At 36.3% G+C, this 27412-nt stretch overlaps 3 protein-coding genes across 5 annotated transcripts; 1 reads left to right on the top strand and 2 right to left on the bottom strand.

Moving 5' to 3' along the window:
• Positions 1-12702: 12702 nt before the first annotated feature.
• LOC106711032 (putative serine protease K12H4.7) lies at positions 12703-25878 on the bottom strand. Its single transcript, XM_014503249.2, has 11 exons — positions 25740-25878; positions 25448-25599; positions 24976-25154; positions 16837-16947; positions 15648-15781; positions 15316-15454; positions 14990-15138; positions 14553-14681; positions 13884-14013; positions 13018-13215; positions 12703-12874 (listed from the first exon to the last, which is right to left on the bottom strand). Exons 1-11 carry the CDS (start codon positions 25741-25743, stop codon positions 12703-12705), a joined length of 1497 nt encoding a protein of 498 aa, XP_014358735.2. The 5' UTR covers positions 25744-25878.
• Positions 20281-22248, top strand: LOC106709635 (putative nuclease HARBI1). Of its 3 annotated transcripts, XM_045684706.1 has the most exons (6): positions 20281-20620; positions 20702-20952; positions 21084-21268; positions 21352-21484; positions 21556-21697; positions 21788-22248. In XM_045684706.1, the coding sequence occupies exons 2-6, from the start codon at positions 20704-20706 to the stop codon at positions 21916-21918; spliced, it is 840 nt and encodes a 279-aa protein (XP_045540662.1). In that variant the 5' UTR covers positions 20281-20620; positions 20702-20703; the 3' UTR covers positions 21919-22248. The 3 variants fall into 3 exon arrangements, with proteins under 3 accessions (XP_045540662.1, XP_045540663.1, XP_045540661.1); XM_045684707.1 differs by having other exon boundaries at positions 20281-20952; positions 21556-21676; XM_045684705.1 differs by having other exon boundaries at positions 20281-20952.
• Positions 22248-23509, bottom strand: LOC123722561. The gene is made up of 3 exons (XM_045684708.1): positions 23039-23509; positions 22741-22827; positions 22248-22494 (listed from the first exon to the last, which is right to left on the bottom strand). Exons 1-3 carry the CDS (start codon positions 23196-23198, stop codon positions 22382-22384), a joined length of 360 nt encoding a protein of 119 aa, XP_045540664.1. The 5' UTR covers positions 23199-23509; the 3' UTR covers positions 22248-22381.
• Positions 25879-27412: the final 1534 nt, after the last annotated feature.

The raw sequence follows: 27412 nt of genomic DNA, 5'->3' as shown, positions 1-27412 counted from the left end.
GTGATGTTACTGAATCACGTTAATTTTGTGCATAAACCTAATGTAGTTCATTTCTTTTGATAGCAACAAAAGTTGGACTGGCCGGTGTGAGTCCGTGTCTTTGCACACATGCTAAATACGCGCTAGTCACGGAGTTGCGAAAAAATCGCGCAACTACTTACTAACCACATTTAAAATTCTCTTTCTTATTTTTCACCATTTTTTATTGATATATTTTTATGTTTTGTATTTAAAATGAAAGTAGCAGACATTGTAAAACTGGCAAATGTTAAAGCAAGAAAACACGACGACTGCGATTAGTAACACGATTCTGCAAATATCCAGCCAGCGTAATCCGCGCGCTTTGATCAACTTTTAAAAACATCAATTTTCTAACATCGTTCAGTAATTACAAAACGAAGTTCAATTTAAAAATGTCCTAATGTTTCAGTCGTATCTAACTTTGAACACACCAAGTTATACTTCTACTCTTCAGTACCAGTAACCAGATCTTGCATTTGGAAAGACAAACTTTTGAGTTTTATTATTTTAAAGTAAGAATGTAAATAGACCAGTTGTTATTCTAATTTAGTTCTTCCTGTCTGCTAACTGGTAGTCTTTTACTTTGATAAGCAAACATTTGTTTTCAGCGCGCGGTCTGTTTGCGTATACTTTGTCTGATAGAAAACATTCCACCGACCAGTTCACTTCGTATTTTGTTTGTCACTTTCAGCCTTTGATAAAAACATAATATTGAAAACTTGTTTGAGACTGTTCTTTGTTGAAAATGTATAAATATTTCTATAATTTGTGACTTTATTAGCTTTATTTTTTTGACTAATGAAACTGTGCCCTAAGTGTTTACGTAAAGGTTATCGTTCGTATTCTACAGATTTTTTTACATATAAAATTTTAAGTAGCATACATAGAAATATAAGATAAATGCAATATTTAATATTTTACTAAGAGTATGTACTTATGTCATAAGTCAATGTAAAAAGACATAATGCCCCGCTGCGTGGCTTCTCGACGTCAAAAGGCTTGCAGCGACCGTCGCACAATAGAGCGCCATAAAAATGTCCGCCGCAGGAAGAAGTGCTGCGAATAAAATGTTAGGACTTATAAAGTAGAGCTATAAACTAGCTGCTATTTTATCTAGATATATTATATAGATTTTACTAGATGAATATGAGGAAGAAAATCAACAACATGTTGCTGATAATGACTAATACATTTTTATAGCCAGAGTCTACCTACCTTATATAATGTTACAGTTTCGGGTTTCCCCAAAAGTGGGGGGAAATTTCAGTTTTTTATTTAATATTTTCAAAACAAGCTAACACATAATACATTGCGAAAATCTGTAAAAGTTTGAATGCAGTCAACTATTTGTGACTTTTTTACTACGAGTAATATAAGTATTGATTATTTTCAGGAAGCTTATTCTAAAAACTTCTTAATTATCCCCTAATTCCAATAATCAAGTATCCTAGTGGTCCGCAATTACCGACCTTGTAAGTTTTTGGTCACGACGTTAATGGCTTTTGAATTGCTTTCCACTAGATTTATTTTCCAACAAAAAAGTTTAAAAATTCCCATTAGATCGTAATGTACACTTTGATATGTTTTTTAAAAGTGAATTGAGTCTGTTTTAATAAACTAGTTTGGTAAAATATGTCATACGTACCTTTGTGTAGATAATCGATAATTGCTTTGAATTTGCAACACATTTTATCCTAGATAATATGAAATAATTAATTAATTTACTAACCTTTTTATTTTACCTCCCTCAATTAAGTTTAAAAGTTTCATTTACTCCACTTGTTTATTTGAAAAGCTTATAATTACGTTACGAACAGACGTAAAGTAAAATGAAAAAAAAAACTGACTTCAGAGAAAGTTACAAAGAGGGGGCTTTTACTATACGAGTAGAGAAACGATTCGAGGGAATTTAACGAGGGTTCAGTTTCAAAGGAAGTAGTTAAGTGAGGCTTAGACCAGGGGGTGCGGGGTAGTAGGGCCGAGGGGTGCGGGGGGCGGGGGGCGGGGGTATGAAAGACCGCGGGGCAATGAGTTAGCGGAACGGAAACGCAATTTGCTACTGCGTCTTGTTTAGACAATATACGTCTCTGAACATGTTTTATACACGTTGAGTTTATAGATAGGAATATTACGCCTGATTCTTATGAAGTCTATGTTTTCTTATTGATTAAAAAATAATTTTACAAATTAAAATGATTTAATTATGGATAATGGTAGTATTTAAATCCGAAAACTTAAAGCTAAGTACAGTGCCTGTCACATAGAGATGTTCGTCCGGTATACCAATAGCAGAGTATGTCCCGACTGTCCGGTACAGTGCTATACATAAGAGCAGTGTCATAGATAACATGATGAATGCAGTGTCGCGTACAGTCGCGTACAGCCGCGCCGAAGTCCCAGCTGTAAATCTGTCGCGTCACGCAACATTAGCACGGAACTGTACCGTATACAACATGTCATAGCCATAGTTAACAATAATAATGTTGGTCACAATGCAGGAGATGTATGACAATGTACATTCGAGGACGTTTATTTCCTCACAATGCGAGGCCAGCTTGTTATAGCAACATTGGAAGCAAATTGTGAGTACAGTCGCCTACACAATGCAGCAGCTCGTTTCTTTATGTGAAATGGCCACTTCACCTTACTTGTCATATTCTTATGTCATATTTTTCCTATGTGTCCTGGTATTTCTGAACCTTAACAACCCTGAATATGTTCACTGCTTCTCTTTGCAAATTTAAAATGTAATTTCTCATCCCCTGCACCCCGCGATCCCCGCGGCCTCCGTGACGTCATCAAGAATATAAAGTTTGACGTGCGTTTTAACATACGCTCAGACACTCAGTTTGCACAGAAAATTTAGTCGTGCATCAAGTTATATTATTTTGTTTCATAAAAATATATTAAATTATAGGATAGAAGAGTTAAGTAATACTTAAGAGAGTAATAAGCTAATGATTCTATGTACCACTCGTCTAAGTTTCTATATTGCCGCTTAGTACTAAAATAAATAAGGAGAAAAGTCAGTTTTCTCCTTATTTAACTTATTATTCTTGTTGTAATAATTTAAACTAACCCTTGAAATTATTGCTTATCATATTTGCAATTTCTAAAAGCAATATATGTTCCAAATTTTTTCCAGATCCTTTTTTATATATCAAAAGATGGCAAACGAGCAAACGGCCACCTGGATTCGCTGCAATGGCGAGGCGACCGTTGCCCATAGACATCCGCAAATGCAGATGCGTTGCCTACCTTTAATCAACGGAGAAGGGGACGCACAGAAAGAGGATATTTCTCCTTATTATGCGTCCCCTCTTCCGCCTAATCCACATCCTCTTCCCATCCTTTCCTAATAAGAAAAGGGTGGGAAGGGAAAGAGGACTAAAATTAGGCCTCGGGTACCACACTCATCAGACGAAACGCGGAATTGCTTCCACTTCACGCCTTCCTTCCTTACTGTAGTTACAAAATATATAATATACTAGCTTTTACCAGCGACTCCGTCCGCGCGGAATAAAAAAAATGCACACAAGATAAAAAAAGTTCCTATGTCCGTCTCCTAGTTCTAAGCTACCTCCCCATCAATTTTCAGCTAAATCAGTTCGACCGATCTTGAGTTATAAATAGTGTTACTAACACGACTTTCTTTTATATATATAGATATAGATATCCATACATACAAACTATAGTATTTATTCTATTAGTAAGTAGAAAAATTTGATTCAGTATCGTTGCTTCTGATTTGTGATAATAAATATTATTCTCATTTTCAGTTCTTTTTTCACAAAGTGGCTTCCTCTAAGGAGATAGAGTGTTCTTGAGCCGAGCTGTGCGGGACCGACACTAATTGATACTTGTGTCAACAGTCCGACTCCAGAGGGCACTCAATGACCTCGCTGTGACACCGTCAGATTGTAAAGACAGTTAATTTATAATACAACTACTAATATTTATATACTTGACATGAAATTATGAACCAGATTTAAGAATGTGTCGTGTCACACGTAACCGTTTTCACTGCCGTATCTTTTGTATTAACACATGTTATCTATAATTATCTATAAAAAATCATAAAATACAATGTAAACATAAGTCACACAAGTCAGTCAGTCAGTCAGTCAGTCAGTACAGCACAAGTCAGCGCAGCGGAAGTATGTTAAGTTTTGAAACGTAATTTTTGTGTTTTTTTTGTCAATGATAAATTCATCGACATTGCTTAAACATATGTATTTTAAAAATTTTAAGTGTAAAGTTTTATGTGTTTTTTCTACATTTACAAATTAAGATATACCATGATCAAAAGATCAAGCAATGGATAATCCATGTTCCATTTTTCTAGAGTGATGGAATCATGTTTGTACGATGTTTCATACAAAGTAATTAAAATAAGTAACTAATCGATCTCAAGAATGTTGTTTTCATGATTTCGGAAAATTAAAAAAAAAAACAAAAAAAAAAAAAAATTTTTGCGCCACCGCGAGCCGCAAACATTGCAGAAATCAATACAGCTGTCGACAACAAACGCATCTTTGATCACAACTGACTATTGGTACTTTGGTGACTTAAAATCAAATGACAACCATGAACAATAAAAAAAACTTTTTTTTTATTTGGCAATGTGAAACCACAATGTTTTTAGACAGGAATAAATAAGTCATGTACATACAGGATCAATTGTAGATATGTTTGTTCATGCGAGAGTCAGTATTGTACGAGTATGAAAGCGTCGGTGGCTCAGGAGTTAAGCATTTCACTTGTAATCTGCAGGTGTTAGGTTCGAAACCCGCCATGTACCAAAGTGTTTTTGGATTTTCGATTTACTATCACATATATTTGAGAAGAAATTCAATGATTTATGTGAAGTCAGACAACCCGCACTGGGCCAGCGTGGTTGACTATGGCCTAGTCACCTAACTCGCTCCGAACCAATCAATGGGTACGTAGTGAGCTTATGATTTATGTTTTTACAGTATGCAGGAAGTCGCAGGAGATTGACTTAAAGTACTGCCTTTAAGGAACAGAGTCTTCCTCTTTCGCCCCCTGACTTCCTCGTTATTAGGAAAGAGTAGGAAGGGGAAGAGATCTAGAGTTTTTGTTTGTTATAATTATATTATTCAATACATAAAGAGATATTATATTAAAATAAAGCAGATATCTAAATATAATCTAGACAAATACTTAACTCAATATTGATTTTAATTCTATGAGTAATAAATAAACAAATTAAATCAAAATAATATTATATTTGATTAAGTTTTCTCATTTAATGAGCACATGATGAGTCAGCAAACAAGGAAATCATGTGAAATCAAATCAAATTTGATTATAATACGAATATTTAAAGATTACTAGCTTTTGCCCGCGACTGCGCAGTATTTTAATAAAGGATGATAAACATCTTATGTTTTATTCGAAACTATGTTCTATATCCTATATGTAACCTTAACCTTCAATAAAATGATTTTAAAGTGTAAGTTTGATCTCCTTGAATATACTTTTCAATTACGAGTGCAAATAGTTTTTTTTTTTAAATGAAACGAGTCATTTTTGCTTCAAACCATTTAAAGTAATGAACCTGAAATAAAACTTAATTACAATGGCACATAGACTTTACGTAAAGACTGAGTTTAAGACAGTTCAGTGATCTTTGCTTATCGTCCTTTCACAAAGCTCGTTGTCTTCTACTTTACATTTATTAATTTTACTAAAGAGTTCTATTATGTTTCTTCTTCTTCTTCCAGTGCCTCTTCAGTCTTGAAGGTTGGCCGCTAACTTGGAAAATTTTTCTCTATTCAATGCGGTGCGAAACAATTCCTCCGCTGACCTAATACCGGTCCACTCTCTAATGTTACGTAGCCACGACTTTTTGCCACGACTTTTTGCGACGATCTTGCCCATCATTATCAGCTGAAGTAGTTTATACCTCTCATGCCGGAGTACGTGTCCCAGGTATTCCACTTTACGCTTTTTGACGGTCTGCATGAATTTTCGGCTCATAGCAACGCGCTGGAGCACCGTCTCATTACTCACCTTCTGCGTCCAACTGATTCGGAGCATACGGCGATAGCACCACATTTCGAATGCCTCGAGGCGTCTTGTGGTATCTTCTTTTATCGTCCATGCTTCACAACCGTAGGTGACGACAGGCCAGATGTAACAGAGTAATATCCTAATTCGGAGCTTTATGTCAATTTGACGACAACACAAAATTTTCTTCATTTTGTTGAAGGATGCTCGGGCCATTTCTATCCGGGTTTTGATTTCCTGATCAGACTCCCATTTTTCATTGATCCAAGCACCTAGATATTTGAATTGTCGAACACGCTCTAGTTTTTGGTTCCCTATTGTGATGTTTGGGTTTAAGTTAGGATTTGTGGTTACGATCATAAGCTTTGTTTTGTCTTTATTAATAGACAATCCTGCTTTCTCGCTATATTCGTTCACCCTGTTCACGATAGTCTGGAGGTCGTTTTCCGAAGCTGCAATGAGAATCGTGTCATCTGCGTAACGCAGGTTATTTATAACTTTACCATTGACTTTCACTCCAGCTTCCAGGTTTTCGAGAGCCTCCGACATTATGGCCTCTGAATAAATGTTGAATAATAGTGGTGATAGTATGCATCCCTGTCGTACACCTCGGCTGATCGTAATGTCTTCGGTTTCTTCATTGTCTACCCTTACATTAGCTACCTGGTTCATGTATAAATTGCGTATAATGCGTATGTCTTTTCCATCTAATCCGATGTCTTCGAGGCGCTCTAGTAATCGATGGTGTTTTACTCGGTCAAATGCTTTTTCGTAATCTATGAAGCACATCAGGATATCAGATTGCATGTCTCTGCATTTTTGTACAAGAACATTCAAGGCAAAGAGGGCTTCACGGGTTCCGACACCGGCACGAAATCCAAACTGACTTTCTCCCAATTGTTCATCACATTTCTGTCTTATTCGGTTATGAATGATGTTTAAAAAGACTTTGAGAACATGACTCATGAGACTTACCATACGAAATTCTTCGCACTTTCGAGCATTCTTCTTTTTGGGAATTGTGATGAACGTCGACTTCAGCCAGTCACTGGGTAGTTCGCCAGTATCATAAAGCTGATTGAAGAAATGTGTCACTACGTCAAGTTGATCTTCTTCTAAGAGCTTTAGGACTTCTACGGGCACATTATCAGGTCCGGTTGATCTGCCTGTTTTCGCTGTTTTCAAGGCATGTAAGACTTCTACTTGCAAGATAGGAGGTCCAGAAATATCAGTAGTCATCGAAATATTTCTTGAATGGTCTGTGAACATTTCAGATACGTACTTGTACCACAGTCTCTTTTTTCTCCTATATCGCCAATAAGATTGCCTTGGCTGTCCGTCAAAGTTGTTACAGTTTGATGTTTTTGTCCTACCATCTCTTTAATATGCTTGTGGATGTTGAAACTATCGTGCTTCCGAAAAAGGTTCTCCATAAATTCGCGTTTTTGTGTATAGTAGTTGCTACGAGCCCTTCTTATTTCTTTTCGAATAGTATTATCCACTTGTTTATAGCGCTCTGTGTCAACAGATTTATACATTCTTCTTTCTTCCATCAGCTGGAGAATTGAATCCGTCATCCAGTCTTGCTTTTTTACAGCATGTGGCTGTCGCAGGTATTTATGGCAGATATCATTTACCTTATGTTTCAGGCTAGTCCATGTGTCTGTATCGGTCTCCATTATATTACGTTGATGTATGGCCCATTCGTTTATATTGTTTGATACCGTTGCTCGGGTTTCCGGATCCAAAAGTTTTCTTACATTGGGTCGGGTATTCATTTTCTTTAAGCATAATTTCTTTAGTTTACATCGTAACACGATAACAACTGGATTGTGGTCCGACCTGATGTCTGCCCCCGGATATGTTTCGGAGCTTTTTTGACACAGTTACGATATCTTTTATTGACCATTACATAATCAATCTGATTGCGCACTATGTGGTTCGAGGTGTGCATCGGTGAAGTCCAAGTATAAAGTCTACGTGGCGGGAGCTGAAAGAGGGTATTTGTGATAACGAAATCTTTTTCTTGGCAAAATTCTATTAAGGTATCACCTCTTTCGTTGCGTGTCCCTAAACCATACGCACCTGTCACTCCTGGAACCACAGTAGAGCCTACCTTTGCGTTCATATCACCCATGATTATGGTAATCTCGAGGGGTTTTGCGGTTTTTAATAAGGTTTCAATATCTTTGTACAAACCTTTAACTTCCGATTCTGGTCTTTGTTCTGTAGGCGCATAGACCTGTATGATATTAATACTGGTAGGTTTAGCATTCACTTTTATAAGCATAGCTCGATTAGAAAGAGGTATAAAATTTATAACATATTTTGATATTTCTTTCGTGACCAATACACCCACACCGTATCTTTCTGTCGAGTGCTCAGATCCTGAATAGTACAAGTTGTAGTCATCTTCAGTGAGCATTTTGCCCTGTCCTGGCCATTTAGTGTCACTAACACCAAGAATATCAATTCTTAACCTCTTCATTTCCTTCAAGGTATTGCTAAGTTTTCCGTCTTATTTCAGGCTACGAGCATTCCACGTTCCCAAACTAAGTTTTTTCCTCCCGGGGATTCTTCGCACCCCTGTCTCATTGAAGAGACGCCGGGAACTCGGGGCCATTTTTATTATTGACTCTTCCATAAAGTTAGCTACTAGGGAAATATAGTGCAGTGGTTTCCCGTTGCCTTCTGCACCAGACCTTTCTGAGGTCATTTATTCCTCAAGGCTGCTGAGGCCTCTTCCGACAGCTTGCACAATCGGGTCTATGGTTATACCGCCATTGCTCGGTCGCCAGAGCCTCGTCTGTTGTCTAGCAGGGAGCACCACGGCTGTCGCCGCCGCCAGAAGCGCGTGCAGGTGAGGTTGACTGTTGGGTCGGCTTAGGTGTTCTATTCCGTTCCCCCCTTACTCCCCTACTCTATTATGTTTAAAATACTGTAAATAAGCAAAAAATATTCAGGATAGAATATTGATTTTAGTCATTAGAAACCAGCTTTATTATTATCAATTTTATGGTTTTTAAGTTAATTAGAAACAATCAAATCACTTTATTTTAGTATAAATATAATATTATTTAAAGTATTGTATAAAATAGCTTGTATGGATGTTTGTCAACAGTCTAAGTTTGTACTTATCCCCGGAGAGCGACAAGTTGCGAAGCGCTTGCAACTTAAGTTCACTTGTGCAGAGTCGCGAGTGCTCAAGTTGTGTTAAGTTACAAGTGAACATGTCTTGCTTGTAACAATCAAAAGGCATCTCACATCTAAGTGATTAACTTTTAAAAGTAATTTTAATATATTTACTTTTAAAAATACATAGCAAAGTTTATTATTTTATAATTTCATATTTATAATGCCTTATAAAATGAAATTATTAAATGACTACTACTACCTGTATACACAATCATATAGTCATCCCTCTCGTTTGCCTTTAATAAACTGAGATAGCAATATGTTACAAAGCCTTATTTCAATATTAAAAGTAAAAAATGTAAGAACTTAAAGTTACCTAACATTGCTATTCCAAAACTTAAGGCGCCATTACTTGTTAAGTAAAAAGGCAACTTATTTGTTGAAATGTATTCGGAGTTTAATTTCGCAGTTAAACATTTTGTTTTAGAATTGGAAAGATTCCAACAAAGAGCGATGTCTGCTCGTGGAGATAAATAACCAAAGTCTTTGTTACGGAGCAGAAAAAGGAAACAATTGGCAAGAAAAATTTTACCAAATCTTTGACATGTTATTGTAAGATTCGTAACAAATATTTTACTATTACAAAGCGAAGAATCTTTCCAACACTGATTTTCTTTGAAATCCAAATTATGATTATGGTTTAAGTGCCGGGTGGAGAATTATTAAATTACAAATATTTATCATTTATGATCGGTAGTGGTAGGCTTAGAAAGATAAACTGCGTATAAGGTGACTTGAATAAGAAAAGAGTAACGAGTTTAATGACAAAAGAAATGAAACCTGATTCGTAGACCTCACATAAAGTGGGATAATGATAGTAAGATTGACTTAATTACAATAATGTATTTAAAAAAAAAATAAGTTGTATTATATTGCATAAACTCTACAATCGATAAAGGCAATTACTTTATTACTTAATATTTAAATATTAATAAAGTTATATTCATTGTCAGTTTGTTCGTGGCAGCGGTAGCGACGTCAGGGAGGCGCCGGGGATGATAACTCAGTTAGTGTTCAAGTTAAGCTCCAATCTCATCCCCGACAACTTTTACTGTGCGATATTTTCTTGCGGCATTTTCTAATATGATTTGTCTTCTTTATGCTCTTGTTTTCTGTCTGTTATAGATAACTGATTATGGAAAATAAAACTGTTTCTGTAAAATTTCTTATAATTCAATATAATTCGTGAAGGAAAATGTAATATATTTGAAAACATGGACCATAGAAATGATGGTCTAAATAGGAAAATAATTATAGAAAGTACTTGTTTATAAAACAACGGATTTCCATTAGCGAGATTCTGACACACTCTCAATTATTTTAGATCAGTACATCGACTATAAGTAATTAAAACTATAAGTACCTCAGTGTTTCAACAATATTCGTATAAATGAAATTCCATTCATCGAATGAATTAGTGATTCAACCAACATCGATTGAATCAAACATGGCGGACTAACGATCGGCGAATGAATGAACGGCCCGAGTGAACGAGTGAATGACTGAGCGCGCGGTAATCGAATGCAAATAAAATGGGCGGAGATGAGCTTGTAAAATAATTCAATTGTTACAAATTAAACACGGATTTGATTGCTTTGAACAATATCTGTAGAAATATACATACTTTGTACAATAAATGTAATGTATAAATGTTCAATTCAATTGTGTTGGGAGTACAAATAACTTTCTAATAACAACTATGAAATCCATCATCAGCTAACTATACGTGCCCACTGAGGGATTCGGAACCTACCACAAGTTAGGGATGACTAGGCCATAGTCAACCACGCTGGCCAAGTGCGGGTTGGTTGACTTCACACATATCATTGAATTTCTTCTCAGATATGTGCAGGTTGCATCACGATGTTTTCCCTCACCGTACGAACGTCGGATAAATGTACATATGTAAATTAAAAAACACATTGGTACATAGCGGGATTCGAACCCAGGACCTGCAGATTGCAAGTTAAGTGTTTAACCAATGAGCCACCGACGCTCTATGAGGCTATGAGATCCGAAAGAAACAAGAAAGTTTTTAATTGAACTGCATACATCACAAATTTTTTCTTGTCTCCTTTCTATTTCAAAATCGTTTATAAAATTCAACTAATACATTATTAAATTTCTGTAAAGTTACGTCTCCAAAAAAAAAATATGTATAAATAGAGATTACAATACGATATAATTTTATTATATCATTTTTTTAGTGAGATTTCTTACTTCACTAAAAGTAACTATTTCTTTATGAAGCTGAAGAATGTAACATATTTTGCATTATTAAAACATTGAATATCAAAGGTTTCATGATAATGGAATTGCATTTAGTTGCTAAGACTAGTGATTGCTTATTGGTTGAAATTGAACCATTATTCATTTTTTTATCAAAAACAGCTGCATGCACAATACAAGTATCTGGTACAAAGTAGTCGCTTCACATCAATATATAAACCGACTGAACTAAAGACGTGTGTTTTCTATGTTCTCTTTTTCCCTTTTGTTTCCTATTTGTTTTCACTTTGCCTTGCATTTGTTCGCGACATCACACATTTTATATTATTTCTATAAAAGAAATGGTGAGCAATAAAACTTGTCACATATGTGCCTGTCAGCTGACACGTGCGTGGTGATTTACGTCGCGTGGCACACGGCGGCTGTGAACCCGCGTATATCATGTTATCCTTTTTTATAATTTTACTTCTTATAATATACTTTTATTAGCTTCGTCTATCCGTGTACTTACTGCGTTTCAAATAACATTGTGCTGTCGCCATATTGTGACGTCACAGGTATCAAATTGTAGGAATAATAAGGAATGTGTGAAACAAAAAGCGACGTTTTTTCTGATTTTCTCAGTTTTTTAAAAGTTTCTTGATGAAATGAACTTTTCTTTGAATTTGAAAGATCTAAATAAAAACAAAACATTTAGAAAATCTTTTTATTCATAGCGAATACGTAATGTAGCACTTTGAAACTGTCCAAAAGAGATAAGCACTTACCGTTTACGACAATGGTAAGAAAAAAAAATCCTTTCAAAAGTGTAACAATGAGAGTAAGGGAAATGGATCGTCCGCTGGAACGGAGCCAAGTTGGAGGTTTATGAATGGACGCCGGAAGTGGCTGAGAACTTATAACAATAATTTTCAACAAACTTCGATTCATTTATGCCTCAGTCGAGACCTAAAGTTTTTGACGTTGACGTCATTCATCTTGTTATGTTACATTAATTTTGTAGGGTTAATACTTTGATGAGACAATAAAAATTAAAGTTAATTTTTCTAATTTTCTAAGACAATGTCTTCTTTTTACTTCTCATCGTTTGTATCTCTTCACTTCTATTTGTTACTACAAATATTTTGCGACATAAATAGACCAAGTTGTTGTTATATGAAATTAAAAGAAGAAAATATTTATTTTATGTAATATAAAACAGACATTGTAAGCTACCTTTTATATTCATAGTACAAGAGCTAAAGAAGCTATAATTAGAATGATTGCTACAGGAGAGCAGACGGCGGCTGCGCTGGCCACGTGTGTAGGCGGCTTGCCCGAGAGGAGTTCTTGGATGTTGAGCAGCACTGCCTGCTTCACAATTTCTACTTGCGGCGTCTCGCTCTCACCTGTCGACCTGGTGTACGATAATACACTTTAAACGTAAGCAATAAGGGTTAATATTGTATCTTTGTTTAACTACAGTTATACTTCTGATACAGTAGTTTCTTTAAATGCTCCGAATTGTATTGATATCGTTGCTGTTGCTATTTCAAATACCTGATAACTCGACACTGTGACCCTCCAGGTACCAGGTACACTGGGGACATGCGTGTCGCGTGCGTTGCGTTCGGCCCCGCGGGCGACCAGGGGTCGTGACCCTCGACCACCGACACAACGGCCTCGGGCATGTGCGTCAGACCTCCAAACATCAGGTTGGTGCGCTCTATGCCTGCCCGCTGAAGAGTGTCGTCGAAACTGTAGAGAAATGTAACTTTTTAACCGAAACCAATATTTTTCCTTATTCGCAGTAACTTTAAATTAGTTTTTTAACCGATTTAGTTTAAATTTAATCTAAAGATCGCAACTGTCCAAAAACTTGTCCTATTTATTGTTTAGAGTCAGCGAAGTTTGAAATATTGAAACACGAGAAACTTGAAATAAATTGAAATCCTCAACATTAGTAGAATGTAATCATTTGCCGAGTGCAGCTGAAAGCGCTGCAGATCTCTGACAGCGCTGCAGCGGCGACGAGTCATGTTGTAAGTATAATAATTAGCTCCTCGTCTCCGACGTACAGCTTTGTTTCATCAGAAAGCACTTAAAGCGCTGCCGGTCCATGAATAATAAAATCCGAATGAATTATTAAAATCTTGGCCAGATTATGATAAAGTTTTCTGTTGTATTCGGCGACACAATTTTACATTTTAAAAGCTTTTTAACTTAACTAATTTATGCATACTAAAACTACAAACACGGGATTGAATCTACGACACAAAAAGCGCAGATATTGCAATAAATTATTTGTCATATCATTGTTTACATTTCTCTATTTTAAACTAGATGGCGCTATACGAGGTTGTTGTAATTACAAGACGTCCAATTTTTCCACTAGTAGCTGCTAGTGGAAAAGGAATTTAACTCACTCGTCCGTGAAGTATTGTCGGCATAGAGCTCGGAAGTACGGGAGAGCCACAGCGCTGTGGAAGGAGTTGAAGCTGGCCGTGGTCCGGTGCCAGCCGAACTGCACGCAAGACTGGTACATCCATAGACGATCTGGACGAATTTACTTATTAGTTATTAGTACATATAATAAAAAAGGTACAGTCACATTGGTACACGGTGTTCAAGAAACAGCTCCTTTTTACAAATAAAAATGTTACTAATGATATCTTACTGATTTTTGAAGTAGGAAAAGTAAAAATTAAAACATGTAACAGATGTGGTTAACAAAACTAAATTGAAAGAGAAAACTCTCTAATGTATTCGTTTTGCGTCGGTATAATTTGCGGTGCGGCGGCGGACTGCGCTGTCAATGGAAATTACATTTGTAATGTAAAATGTTGGCGGACGTCCTGATTTCTTGATGTGTTCAAATTCGTAATTTAATTGCAGAGCACTGCGGATGTGTTTGCTTTGGCAAAATGTTTGAGCTTTAAGCCTGTTAATCAATCGTTCAATTTATTATTCCCGATGGATTTGATGGGCAATCAGTTTGACTGTACCTAATACTACGCAACTGTTTAACTTAGCGGCCGTATTTCTTCAGTCAGTTAGTGGAAAAAGGGTGTTATGTGTACAGAGTACATACTTACCGACAGAGTGAGGCGCGTCGTAGCTAGTATTGGTGTGTGCCGCCAGGTGCGCTGTATAGTTGGCCTGTATGCACGGCTGAGTCCACGGTTGGGACGTCACCCATTTGGCCAGCCGCTCCGTGGGCTCGGCTGGAAAATGCAATGGCTAATTTTTACACATTTAGTGAGCAAACCAATCATGTTTTAAGTGGTAGGAAAGTAATGAAATCGAAGCGTTAATTAAATCAATAACTGAATTTTTACTCCTCGGATGTCTATGCTATTAGTGACATTTGGTTTCGAAGATTCCTTATGTAGATTACGATAAATTGAAAAAGGTAAGTTTATCTCGCCCACCCTATCGCATAAACCGTGGATTTTTTTACTGTGCGAATAGGTGGTTATATATTTTAATTTTAAAAACTTACTTAAATGTGTATATTGTATAGGATACTAACGGACGTTGGGATCTGTGAGCACCTCGCACGCCCTGGCAATGTCCCCAGACGTCGCGGACTGGACGAGGCGCGCCAGGGGTTCCAACACACCTCGCCAGAAGTAGGTGCTTATGTCCAGAGGGTTGGACGCCTCGATAGGGGAACACGTGCTAGGGACAGAGGTCTTATTTTATGGCCAATAGACATGGTCAGGAGATTTAAATTTAGTTCACTGTTCCATTCGGTTATTAGCCGCTCGATTCTAACCTCGTTTCCCTCTTACTGGTATTAAAGTTAAACGGGGACCAATTTTAACTGAGGGTTTAATGAAATTTGTTTAGACTCACTTAAACATGTTTGAGATCCTTTCGGCGCCCTCCTGCGTGAGCGTCTCGATGACCAGTCGCTCCATGGCGACGTCCAGCGTCGACACGCATTCGGGGCCACCCTGCGCCCGCACCACCTCCCATACCACCTCCAGGTATTCTGCACACGAGAAGCGTACGACATGTTTCATTGCTCCAGAATGTTCCACCGCGGAGGGAATAGACAGAAGAAAGAAGTGTGTGCTTTTGTCAGCAATATGTTATTCTTTGTTGCTGTTCAATATGTCATGTGAGAGATGGTTGTATAATGTGGAGCTGACCGGACCATAGATGGCGCTGACGTGACGACTGACCTGAGAATTCGTCGTGTGCCAGCAGCGGGCCGGAGTCGCTAAAGGCGGCGGAGACGAGATGGGGGTAGGCGAGCTGCATCCACGTGGCCAGGCTGCCGGCATGCCCGCAGCCAGCCAGCGCCACCTGCCCGGCTCTACACACAACATATGTTTTTGTTACGTATTTCATACTTACGGCCGTAGTCTTTTTATGAAAAGTAGTTTAAACGGAGTAAAAAAATATTCGATCACCCACAAAACAGACAATAGTTATTAATAAATAGAAGAATAACGTAAATATATGTTAATCAAAGGATGTTTTAATGTCTGTATTGCGGAGTTAGTGGGCAGTGGTCTAAACAAGACTTCCTCACTCTCGCGTGGGATGTTATTTGTTTGTCTGCTAATCCCACGGCACTTGGACCTCGTTCAACATCTAAATTTGTCTGTAATTTTTCTATAGCGTTGTAGAGACACTTGAATAGAGACCTTTTTAATATGCAATTCAAAAATATTGAAAGCTAAAAAATGTGAATGCAAAATATTTATTTTTGTACTCGTATTGAAACGGCAGTCATGTAAAAATTTTGAATTTTAAAACCTGAATTTGATTTGTAATTTTTTTTAATGTTTCTATTATTACTAAAACTTATTAAGATATAAATTATTCTGTAAAAATAATACGATGTATAAATGAATAAAACATTTATCTTCCTTGTATTAAGTAGATATCCACAAAGGTTGTAATTAGTACAATAGTTTCCCACGGGTGGCCATTGTTCTATTGTGGATGACCAGTGAATTATCACAGACTATACTCAGGAGACGAGTTTAATGAGCATTTAGTTATATCCATCCGCTACCTACAGTATTATAAAAAATCAAATTGTTAGTAAATTTTTTTATCATCAAAGTTAAAATGCAAATTTTCCTCTCTTATTATGTTGTATTTTAGCTAACGAGATGACAAAATGTACATAAAACGATTTCTCCTTCGTTGCAATTCCATGCGGGCGCTAAAAAATTACAAACCAAAGCCAATAGGAAAAGCGATTTAAAAAATTACCCGACTGTCTACTTTATAACACACCGGGGAAGAACACGAGTCGTATGACAAACTTCAAAACTGGTCAAGCCGTAGTACATACCTACACGTACAAAAAAACAACTCTTGTCGTATTAGTTTTTATGTTATAGTGTTTGGTGTTACCTAAACCTTCCATCTTGGAACTGATCGCTCTGCACGTGCTGGATGAATTGCGCCAGATCCGCGAGAGCCTGGTCTACAGTCAGGTACCGCAGCTCCGGTACTGACGTACCGCTACAACAAAAAACACATTATATGTTATCGCTAATACAGGATAGGTATACTAAAAAAAATATAGCCTATATCACTCGATATTTCTTCAGCTTTCTTTTTATAAAAGAATTTTTAATATCGGTTTAGTAGTTTTAGAGTTAATCTGGAACAAACAATCAAATGTATTTCGAATACATATCTGCAATGTCTGTTTTCAAAGGCTTTTAAGAACCACTTACGTTATTTATGAATGTAGAGAAACCTTTTTACATCTACACCTTACAATACAAAGCGTGTCTTAAATTTTTTGTCGCAACAAAAATATGTTAAAAGTTCATTCCATTCGTTCTCACATCGGGTAGACATCGCAGAATCTTTTTATATGTGACAGTAACGAGGCAGGGGCGAGGGTAGGAGAAGGGGAAGGGGAGGGTTTTATCGCCCGAAAGAAATTTATGAGCCGTTAAGAAGCTCGTGGGAAAAAGGCACGTAAACGCTGACTCGATTCGAACTTAGGACATGAGAACGAACGGCCTCCTTTATAAATATGTACGATGATTGGTTCCAAATGGTTACATTGATGAAATTTTTCGTTGCAATTTTACCAAGAAAATATTGACAATGTGCAAACAAAATAGAAAGAAAGAAATAGTTTATTCCCTTGCGTAGGACATAAAATAATGTGATGATATTATCTCAAATTGTGTGTAATTTTAATATAAATAAAAATTAAAATTCTATCAGCATATTATATATCTAACTTAGTCTGATGACACGCACACCATGCCACAGTTTTATACTGGCATTAACAGTGTAAAATCCACTATAATTGTTAATTTGTTCGGCTTGTAACACAATTTGCCGAAATAACTTAAAGGATAATCCCACCTCTCTTGATCTCGTTATTTCGTTACTTAAAGTTTGCCAGAGAATTCAACATAATGTTATTTTATAAATCTGTGGTTATCATTATATTAGGACTGAATTCGTTTTAGGCGTATCTTTCACAATCCGATGTTAACGAACGATTAGCAAATGAGTTATTAGGATTGGCACTGCATAAAATATGGAATCACTAGCTGACGCACGTGACTCCCTGCGCCCGGAATTACAAAAACATAATAGCATATGCGTTCTTTTAGACTATGTTATACATAAATATGCCACAGCATACAAATAAAGCAAAGATATTACATGTAAATGTGAGTAAGGGCGACCTTATCTCTATGAGCGATTTCACCCAATCAACCCATAAATATCTTAATTGTTTATTTCGAAGGAAGATGTAAAGGGTTTCCACTCGTACAAAAACATATCATTGTCCCTCCAGAGATACTGGTATGTTTTTTTTCATGTTTTGCTGAAGTAGAGGCGCATATTTAGTTAATAAATGATCGTTACTAAATGTGTCAGCCCTATGTCGAGTTAGGTTAATTGTCCATCGTCCGAATGACCCGCGGGTCAAGAGGCGGCTGACGTCCCCTCCCCCGTCGCGCTCCGGCCGCGTCACTTCACACAATACCTGTCACATGCACGAGACTGGACTTGGTCACGAAATATGATACAATTAGTAACAAAGAACTTATTTGTCTATCTCTTAGCGTTGATTTAAATGAAATTATAACAATAAATTTAAACTTAGGGTCTGATTAAGTTAAATATCACTGTAAGCGGTGATTTTGTTCAAAGCAGATGTCAACTTATTTAAATTATTCTTAACAAGAAACGTCAAGCGCGAATTCACAACTTTATGAATCGTAATCTGTGTCCAGAACCTTTTAGCTTTTGGCACTTTTAAATCGATTCTGATCTGAATGTTTACTTAAAAGACAATACGATTGGAGTTCTAGCATTGCCGCGAGCCGCGAGCCACCTAACCCAGCCAATAACACTTCATACAGAATGGTCCGCTGGCACAATGGACAAGATATACTTTGTCAGCCACTGCCAACTGGCCATTGTACGGTCACCATGACTACAAACAATTATAGGAAATACTGGGGATATGTCAGATGATTTATGTATCGTTTTGAAGTCTCAAGAGGCCGTGAAAAATAAAATTTGACTATTTATAACATACTTAAGATTAATATATGACAAAGCAATCATAGGACCCCTTTTTCCAACCCAAAATACACGTGACGCTTTTTGGAAAAAAAAGATGTACATGTTTTAAAACTAAAATCCTAAAAAACAAATTAGAAAACCAGCAAAATTATTTTTTATCATTTTAAAACTTTTTCAGCTGTCACCTTAATTTCTGCAACTAAGGCAGCAAAAATAATTTGTTTCTTTTGAAATAGCCATCGACCAACGTAACTTTTACCTATATATGCTAGAATTTGAGGACTGTCCGAGATAATGCAGTACAATGGTTGCCACAGCAACTGGCAGCGCGCCAAGGGTCGTTATTGTCTGGCGCAGGCTTACTGCCCCCCGCAGATAATTATGTGGCGGACAGTTTACTGCGGGCCCCCCCCCCACCAATATACAGCCTTCGATTACAATTCCACACCTAGAAATGGACACCTTTCTTTAAGTCCGTACTTAGTCGAAATATATAGCTATTTAAGTTTGGTTTGGTTACGGAGCTGATTTGTATTGTAATTTACGTGAAGTGATGAAGCTCTACTATTCCTAGTTTCACTTTAAGAAATCAATAATATAGCCTTTATATTACTACTATTATTATTATATACTTGTGCTCAAACGTCGTTTTGACAGTTGAAGCCCTCTGTAAATGTATATCAACTTAAATACTATAGTAGTGTAGAATTGACAGTTAGAAAATAGACCGCCTGTCACACCGACGAGCTACATTAAAGTTACATACATGTGTAGCTTGGATAATTATATTTCACAATATTATATATAAACTAACAATCGAATATTTGTTCATCGTTTTTAAATTAGAAATTTAAAATTATTTATTGAAATAGTTTTTAAGACTTGCAAGTCTTGTTGCGTGTTGAGGAAAGTTTTGTACAAAATTTATATATATTAAACTTTCGATGTGCTCACATACTGCTTTTGGTATTTCCTAAACCAAAACCGCAGTGATTTAAAACCATCATTCATGCCGGTCGTATTATGTAAATGTAACCAAAAAACAATAAAAAACTTACTCATAATATTTTTGCATACGTCAAGATACCGCGTTAAGCTTCCACCATTACCCACTATGGCGATCTGGGGCCTTAGCACAAATATTTGTGACAATGCTCATCGTATCGTCATCGACAATTATATCTAAGTTAGTATAAGATTTTTCGATGAACATACAATGGCGATTGTCACAAACTAGCTAGCTACGGTGCGGTGTCGGTGTGAGTGGCGGCCGCTATTCTAATCTGCGGGGTTAGGCAGTAAAAAACAAAAACGAAACGAAAGCGACTGTCGTTCGATTGTGATTGGTTGAGAGACTGACGTCTGACGTCACGCGTTAAAACCGTAGGCAGTAACACGCACGAAAGACGAAAGACGAAGCGTCGTCTATCGTCTATCGTTTTTCGACCAATTCCTTTGAAATTCTTAGGCAGTAACACGAAATGACATTTCCAATCGTTTTAAAAGCGACACGATCGTTCGTTTTTGAGACGATCGACAAAGGTGTCTCGTTTTGCCGCGAAGTCAACCGAATCAACTTTAGTTAAATATCTTAAACTATTATTAAATATTAAATAAAACTTCTAAGGTGAGAAATCAATTTGGTATTATGTTATAAATGATTTGTTAGTTGAATAAAGTAAACAATTTATGATTTGGCATATTATAGATATGTCTCGCATGTGGACCGCCTTGATGTTAGAAGCTGCAGATGCCGAAGCTAAAAAGATGTCTCGGCAGCGTGGGCAGCGTATGCTTCTACAAAGATTAAAGAATCGCGAACGGTTACTCCAAAAAATTCCGGAGTGGCAGTTTAGAGCTCATTACAGGCTGAATAAGGAAGAGTTCCACTCGTTGTGTGACGAGCTCAGGCACAATACCAGTTTAAAAGGCTCGAAAACAACTTCACTGGAACTTAAGGTAAATTGATTTCTTATGATATATGTGTTTTTTTTAATATATGTGTGTTAAAAGGTGATTATGTATTTAATATGATTAATGTTAACTTTAGTCACTTTGAGTCTTATACTGACACAATTATTATATTTTAGGTGCTGACAGCATTGAACTTTTATGCCATGGGTTCATATCAGAAAGGTGTTGCTAATGAGGTACACATGAATCAAAAAAGTGTAAGTCGGTGTATCAGAGAGGTGACAAAAGCTCTGAATGAGATTTCAAATAAATGGATACAATTCCCACAAACAAGCACACAAAGAACTAAAATTAAGCAAGGGTAGGGGTTACTATATATAACTTCCGTCATTTTATTTTTATTACCTTGAGCACATACAACTACTTACAAATATTATTTTACAGATTTTATACTAAGTTTAATTTTCCTGGTGTAATTGGTGCCATTGATTGCACCCATGTGGCCATAGTTCGTCCAGCTGCAGATGTACTTTGTTTTTATAACAGAAAAGGCTTTCATTCTCTTAATGTCCAAATGGTATGAACCTTTTTATGTTTGTTATAATAATTATAAGATAATTAAAGATTAATCTCAATTAAATATTTTAGGTATGTGACAGTGATCTCAGAATCACTAATGTTAATGCCAAGTTTGATGGTGCAAGTCACAACAGTCATATCTGGGCAAGTAGAAGACTGCAAAGCCATATGGAGGCTCTGCAACTATCTGGCAAGTCAGTTTGGTTGTTGGGTAATTGCATTTTTAGTAGAAAAATATTTAATAGGTGATGTTCTATGTTAAATATTATTTGTAACTTTAATATTACTTATAACATTTTAGGTGACAGTGGTTACCCTCAAAGGATCTACCTTATGACACCTATTCTGAATGCAGAACCAGGATCTAGAGGAGAGAACTACACTAGAGTGCATGTCAAGGCCCGAAACTGCATAGAAAGGGCATTTGGTTAAATATAGATTTTGATATTTGTTAGGTCAGCGTATCCTTTATTATCACCCTGATTATGCAGCAGAAATTGTTATTGCATGTGTGGTACTGCATAACATGCTCATAGATTCAAGAGGAACTCCTACAGATGATGCAGAAGTACTTTTGTCCACTGCTCTTACACAACCAACTGTTGTTGAAAACGGGCCGGATGTGATTGTGGGGCGGGCTGTTAGGAATAGACTAATTATTGGCAGTTTTTAGTTTGGTTGAAGAAGCCCACACAATAATGTCTAAAAGTGTATTTTTAAGAAGAAATATGATGAAGATGAATGTTTTACAAATTAAAAATAAACTTTATTTATATACAATTATTTTTTATTTCAATATTCACTTAAACATTAATTACACAAGTTACAACCAAAACCAATGTAAATGTTACATGTTTTTGCATTTGAGACTGCATCTCAAAGCATAAGCATTACATTAATAAGCCAGTGAGTGAGGGTCCTGGATGCCATTTCCCTCTCCTTTGAACTGATGATGGGGCAGCTTTACTCTTGAAGAGGAGGCAACATATATATCATTTTGTTCATCATCTGAAATATCATGATAAAGTTAGTAAATATTAATGTTTAAACTGTATATAATAAGATAAAACTAAACATTAAATTGTATCAATTGATTTTAGTTAATTTATTTTACCCAAATGATTAAACAGAAACATGGGCAAATAAATTGAATTAGGTACTAATTAAATATTTTTCTATTAATACAGTTACCAACTGAAGAATAGATTTGCATATCTGTTTTCTAAATGAAATAACAGGATTGTAATAAATTACTGTCAGTGATCTGCTCCAAAATTTGTATTTGGATAGATGGTTCCTCAACTGGAGGCTCCTCATTTGACTGTTCCTCTACTGGTACTCCTAAAATATAAAGTTTGGGTGATGAAATGTGATATTCGTAGCTAGGAAAATGGCAACTACAAAACTATTGTTATTAAATACATGATTCAATAGCAAGGGCACTTGCAAAGAATAAGTAAAATAAAAAAGGATGTGTCTGCCAGCATAACAAACATGCTTCAGAATGAATGTCTTGTTTTATGTTTACAATCATTATTACATTAGAACCAACCTTGATCCATCCATTGCTCCATAGACTTGTCAGGATCACTACCTGCCTTACCCAGCAACATCTTTAATAGTTGGCAAAGTTCCTGGCGCCTCAGTCTTCCCTGCGGGGTGTTTACCATTTTAAATACGTTATTGACGTACCTTTCCATAAATTCCACCATTATGGCGATTTGCTCATTGCTTGCGTTTTAAGAATTCATTTTACAAAACGTAAATTGAAACACAAACACTTCACTAAACTTTTGTATTTTTACCGCGAGAATATTTGACCTTTATACGTCAAATTCAAATGACACAATGTTGATCGTCAAGTATAGACAATAATTTGTTTTTTTTGACGATTCACCTTCGTCTGCACGAAAGCGACTGTCGTCTGTTACTGCCTAGCCTTACACGGAAAAACGAGAGACGCTATCGCTTAGACGAAACGATCGATCGTTTCGTTTTTAGTTTTTTACTGCCTAACCCCGCAGATCGCTGCTATGATATTACCGCGTCTCAACAAACGTCGACTTCGATTCCCGCATCGTGTCGTGCTCGTGTCGCCTCTCTGTCGTATGCATTAATACCCATGTTAAGACTCACGCAATACGCATAGGAGGTAGCGGGAATATCATATTTTTGTTTTAATTACATACCAAATTGCAGAAAATTAAAGATACCGATATTCGTTAATATACCCAGTAGTGCTAACTATCTAATTTTATCCACAACGAAGTTACAAGGATGTTTAAACGGCTTCCTGAATAGCTTCGAGACAATAATGTCCTCGCAGTACTTGAAAATTTAAAATATATTTATATTATATAATAACAACACCATTATTATAATAACAGTTAAATATTTTCCGCTAGCGTGTATCAATGTAATCAGCAGCTCACGAGGCGATATGAATCCGATTGTGCCGGTGCCAAAGCGAATTCATATCGAGTGCAGCGCCGGGGACACAGAGCACGTGAGAGAGATGAAATGCATTAAGCTACTGCACGAGTGTCCAACAGGTTCATACATATTATATTGCTCTAGATTGGATCACAGCACACTAAAGAGAGACCTTAACCCGTTAGGCTACTGCATAAGTATGCAATGTGTTTGAAGGTATTGCACTGCTCTATCTAAATATGTAGTCTTATCAGATTTTTTTATAAAATATACAAGTAAATAAAAGAGCTAATCTCATTACATTAATTGCAGAATGAACAATTCTTTTAACCTACAATTATGTAGATAGATAATTTTAATTTTTTTAATTTAATTTGTTCACAAAAAAATTACATAATACAAGATTCATAAAAAGTCGCCAAACTTCACAGCAGTTTCATGGCGACAGACACTCATTATATTATACTTAACCTACTTTTTATTTTCAACTGATTTTTGATTATCGCTGGTACAATGCTTTTATGTGTATTTTGAAAAATGTATGGATGGATGTTTGTTAGAAGGTATTTCCAGAACGACTGCATGGATTTCTATGAAATTTGGCATAGACGTAGAACATAGTGTAAAAACACATAAGCTACTAATTTAGTTTTTTTTTAATTCAATGAAATGATATTGTATAATAATGTTAGTCAATGCTCCATAACTATGTCCAAAAAGTATTTTACAGCAAAAAATTTGAAATATACGAGTTGAAGCTTAAATTTGTCTACGGTGAAAATATTTGTGGATGAACATTGGAACGAAATATAATGTTATTTTGGTTAAAATTTGTAACAACATCCTGCTAGTATTAGTGCGAGAAATGTCACTGACAATTCGTGTACACAGCCCGTTTGTAATCTGCCCTGACAATTTAGTAATTGACTAGTGTCTTGAAGTATTTTATTCGTGTTTCTTTTGTTGTACAACTATTGTGTTTTAACTATTAACAGTTTTTACGATTTGCAGGTGAATAAATATTACAAGTAGTCTAAATATGACAGTAAGATTCACCTCGTAGGCCTGGTCTGTCCGTAGTATCTATGTTCGGTATAGAAAAGTCCGGCTCCGATCTCCTCGGCAAGTTGGTGCGGCAGACCGCCGCTCACCCAGTCCGGGGAGATGGCCCAAGGTCCGCCCATCACTACCACGATGTTGTTTGTTCTCGCAAACTCATCATTGTAGTAGTACCGCTGTAATTATATAACACTGTTTGACAGAAACATATCACTTCAGTCGCTGAAATTAAGGTATTTTTTCTTCAGTTGGTCATAATTGAATTTAAATACAAATCGTGAACGTGACATATTTACAAAAAGTATGACTCAGACGGGTATTGTTCGCAGACTGTATGTAACGAAGTAATTTAAATACGTTAGTGGTGTGTTATAGTTTCTCCGGTAAGTTATTAGTCCGATGAGGACTATTTCTAAATCAATCTAATGCCGAGTTTACATTGAAATTGTGTATATTCTGTTGTACTCACCATTTGAAAGGTATCATTGTTGGAGGCATCGAAGTGGTTGAGTCTGACAGGCAGCCAGGCGAGTACGGGGGATGCGGAGGCGCGCTGTGCAGGAGGCGGGGGCTCGGACACAAGCGTCCCCAACACTGGGCTCGCGAGAAACAGTAGCAGTACTGGTAAGGGAAATAAAACTTTATTGCTTGAACGTGACAGTTTAAATTCGCACGTTAATAACAACTATCACTCAGATGTTTACTGCTACTTAGCTATGTCCCTACATCTTTTCAAAGATACATTTCAAATTTATACTTACACATATTTTCAGTTGATAAACACAATAATAATAAAACACGTGCAATAGATTTCGTATCACACAAACACTGACATCGTCAATTTACACTAATCAACTAAATATCTATTATCAAGGCTTATCTAATAATGTCGTCCAACTGTCCCGCGGTAGGTACACTTGTGTAAGTCAACTTTTGTTATATTTCATTTAAAAAGACATGTAAGCTAAAGTTCAAATAACGTGAAATATGAACGTTATTTTAATTGAGTCAAATAATGGTGACGCAAATCGACTTATTCTAATACTAAGTACTAAATATATTTTTAAGAATATTTATTTTAAAAGTTAACTTATTTAACAGACGAAGAAAACAAAGTTAGGACTACTACTAAATAAAATTAATATTCTATAATATTTTCTAATTCTTTATTATTCTTCCTTAAATAAGAATTTCTTGGAAAATGTAATGTTTTTCTTTAGCTGTGCATGTTTCTGCGGTGGCGGCGCAAGGGTTACACAACGCCCAGCTGACGAGTGTTGTGTGCGGTCACGTAGCCTGATTCACGGTCAAATTTATACATTGAGACCACTTCTATGGATACAGCACAGAGCGGAGCCAGAATAAAAATCACATTCTGTGTTTTTGTAATAAAAAGTGTTAAACGAACAAGCGGCTACCTGAATTCGCTAAAATAGCGAAGTGACCGCTACCCATAGATATCTACAAGTTAAAATGCACATGCGTTACCTACCTTTATTGGTCAGAGTAGTGGACATACAGAAATTCCCTCTTTCTACATGTATGTGGATATTCCCCCTTTCTACATGTAATACACAACACCTCTCCCGCCAAATCCATTTCCTCTTTCCATCCTTTCTTCCAAGCAAATGGTGAAAAGAAACAGAGTACTAGAATTTGTCCAATATAAGACCACATTCAGTAGGTACACATAGTTCATATACACGTGTCTGATGTCGCGTGCGGTTGCTCCTGCAAGCGATTGCAATTAGTAACTCCTCGAACTGAGTCACTTGAGCGCGGTTTTCTCACGATGTACGAAGCTATTGTCTTAATTGTGGTAAAGAACTGTTGTTAGGTTGACAATCGACATGTCTTTCCTTATACACCTTGAAATATAGAAGATATAACTCACCAACAAGTAAACAGTATTCTCTTTTGTATTAGTTAACGTGATACTAATCAAACGGTTTCTTACATATTCGTTTAGTGTTGATTTCTCATATTAAATGCGCACTTACTCCAACTGTTAGATAACATAGATTATAAATAACCATTTGTCAGTTTTTCATTAGAAAATTGGACCAGACGTTGACAAGTATTCTTTTTGGAATAAAACAAAATTGCTACTACTCTTTTGGTAATCGTCTACTTATTCCTACTAAACACAAACGTATTCACTTTGCTATTTTAAACACAATGCGGAAACATGGAGCGTCTCTTTGTCTGAGAAACATTCAGACTGGTTGCGACTGTCGACCCTTTTTCGTTCGTGAAGGTCGTGTGAAACATTGTCACCAAGAATTTTATTTGCTGATTCATAGATGGTAATAAAACAGGTTAAAAATAATAATAGTATATTAAACGCATATTTTTTATGAGAACGAGAAAGTGAGAATTAAATCATTATCGAATTAAATAAAAAGAAATAATAAGCAGTGACAACCCTACAGAC

Source organism: Papilio machaon, chromosome 27, assembly GCF_912999745.1.
Source record: "Papilio machaon chromosome 27, ilPapMach1.1, whole genome shotgun sequence".
NCBI lineage: Eukaryota > Metazoa > Arthropoda > Insecta > Lepidoptera > Papilionidae > Papilio > Papilio machaon.
Note: the sequence above shows the minus strand (reverse complement) of the source record. Positions and strands in the feature narration are given on the sequence as shown.

Bases quoted from the DNA above. Each gene is read 5' to 3' on its own strand.
- LOC106709635 (XM_045684705.1), top strand. From the start codon at position 20,683: ATGATTTGGCATATTATAGATATGTCTCGCATGTGGACCGCCTTGATG. The intron at 20,953-21,083 runs GTAAATTGATTT...ATTATATTTTAG, and splicing joins CAACTTCACTGGAACTTAAG to GTGCTGACAGCATTGAACTT. The intron at 21,485-21,555 runs GTATGAACCTTT...TAAATATTTTAG, and splicing joins ATTCTCTTAATGTCCAAATG to GTATGTGACAGTGATCTCAG.
- LOC123722561 (XM_045684708.1), bottom strand. From the start codon at position 23,198: ATGGTGGAATTTATGGAAAGGTACGTCAATAACGTATTTAAAATGGTA. The intron at 22,828-23,038 runs GTTGGTTCTAAT...TTTATATTTTAG, and splicing joins GGAGCAATGGATGGATCAAG to GAGTACCAGTAGAGGAACAG. The intron at 22,495-22,740 runs GTAATTTATTAC...ATGATATTTCAG, and splicing joins TTTGGAGCAGATCACTGACA to ATGATGAACAAAATGATATA.
- LOC106711032 (XM_014503249.2), bottom strand. The intron at 15,455-15,647 runs GTCAGTCGTCAC...TCTCGTGTGCAG, and splicing joins GGCACACGACGAATTCTCAG to AATACCTGGAGGTGGTATGG. The intron at 12,875-13,017 runs GTATTTGAAATA...ATCGTACACCAG, and splicing joins TCACAGTGTCGAGTTATCAG to GTCGACAGGTGAGAGCGAGA.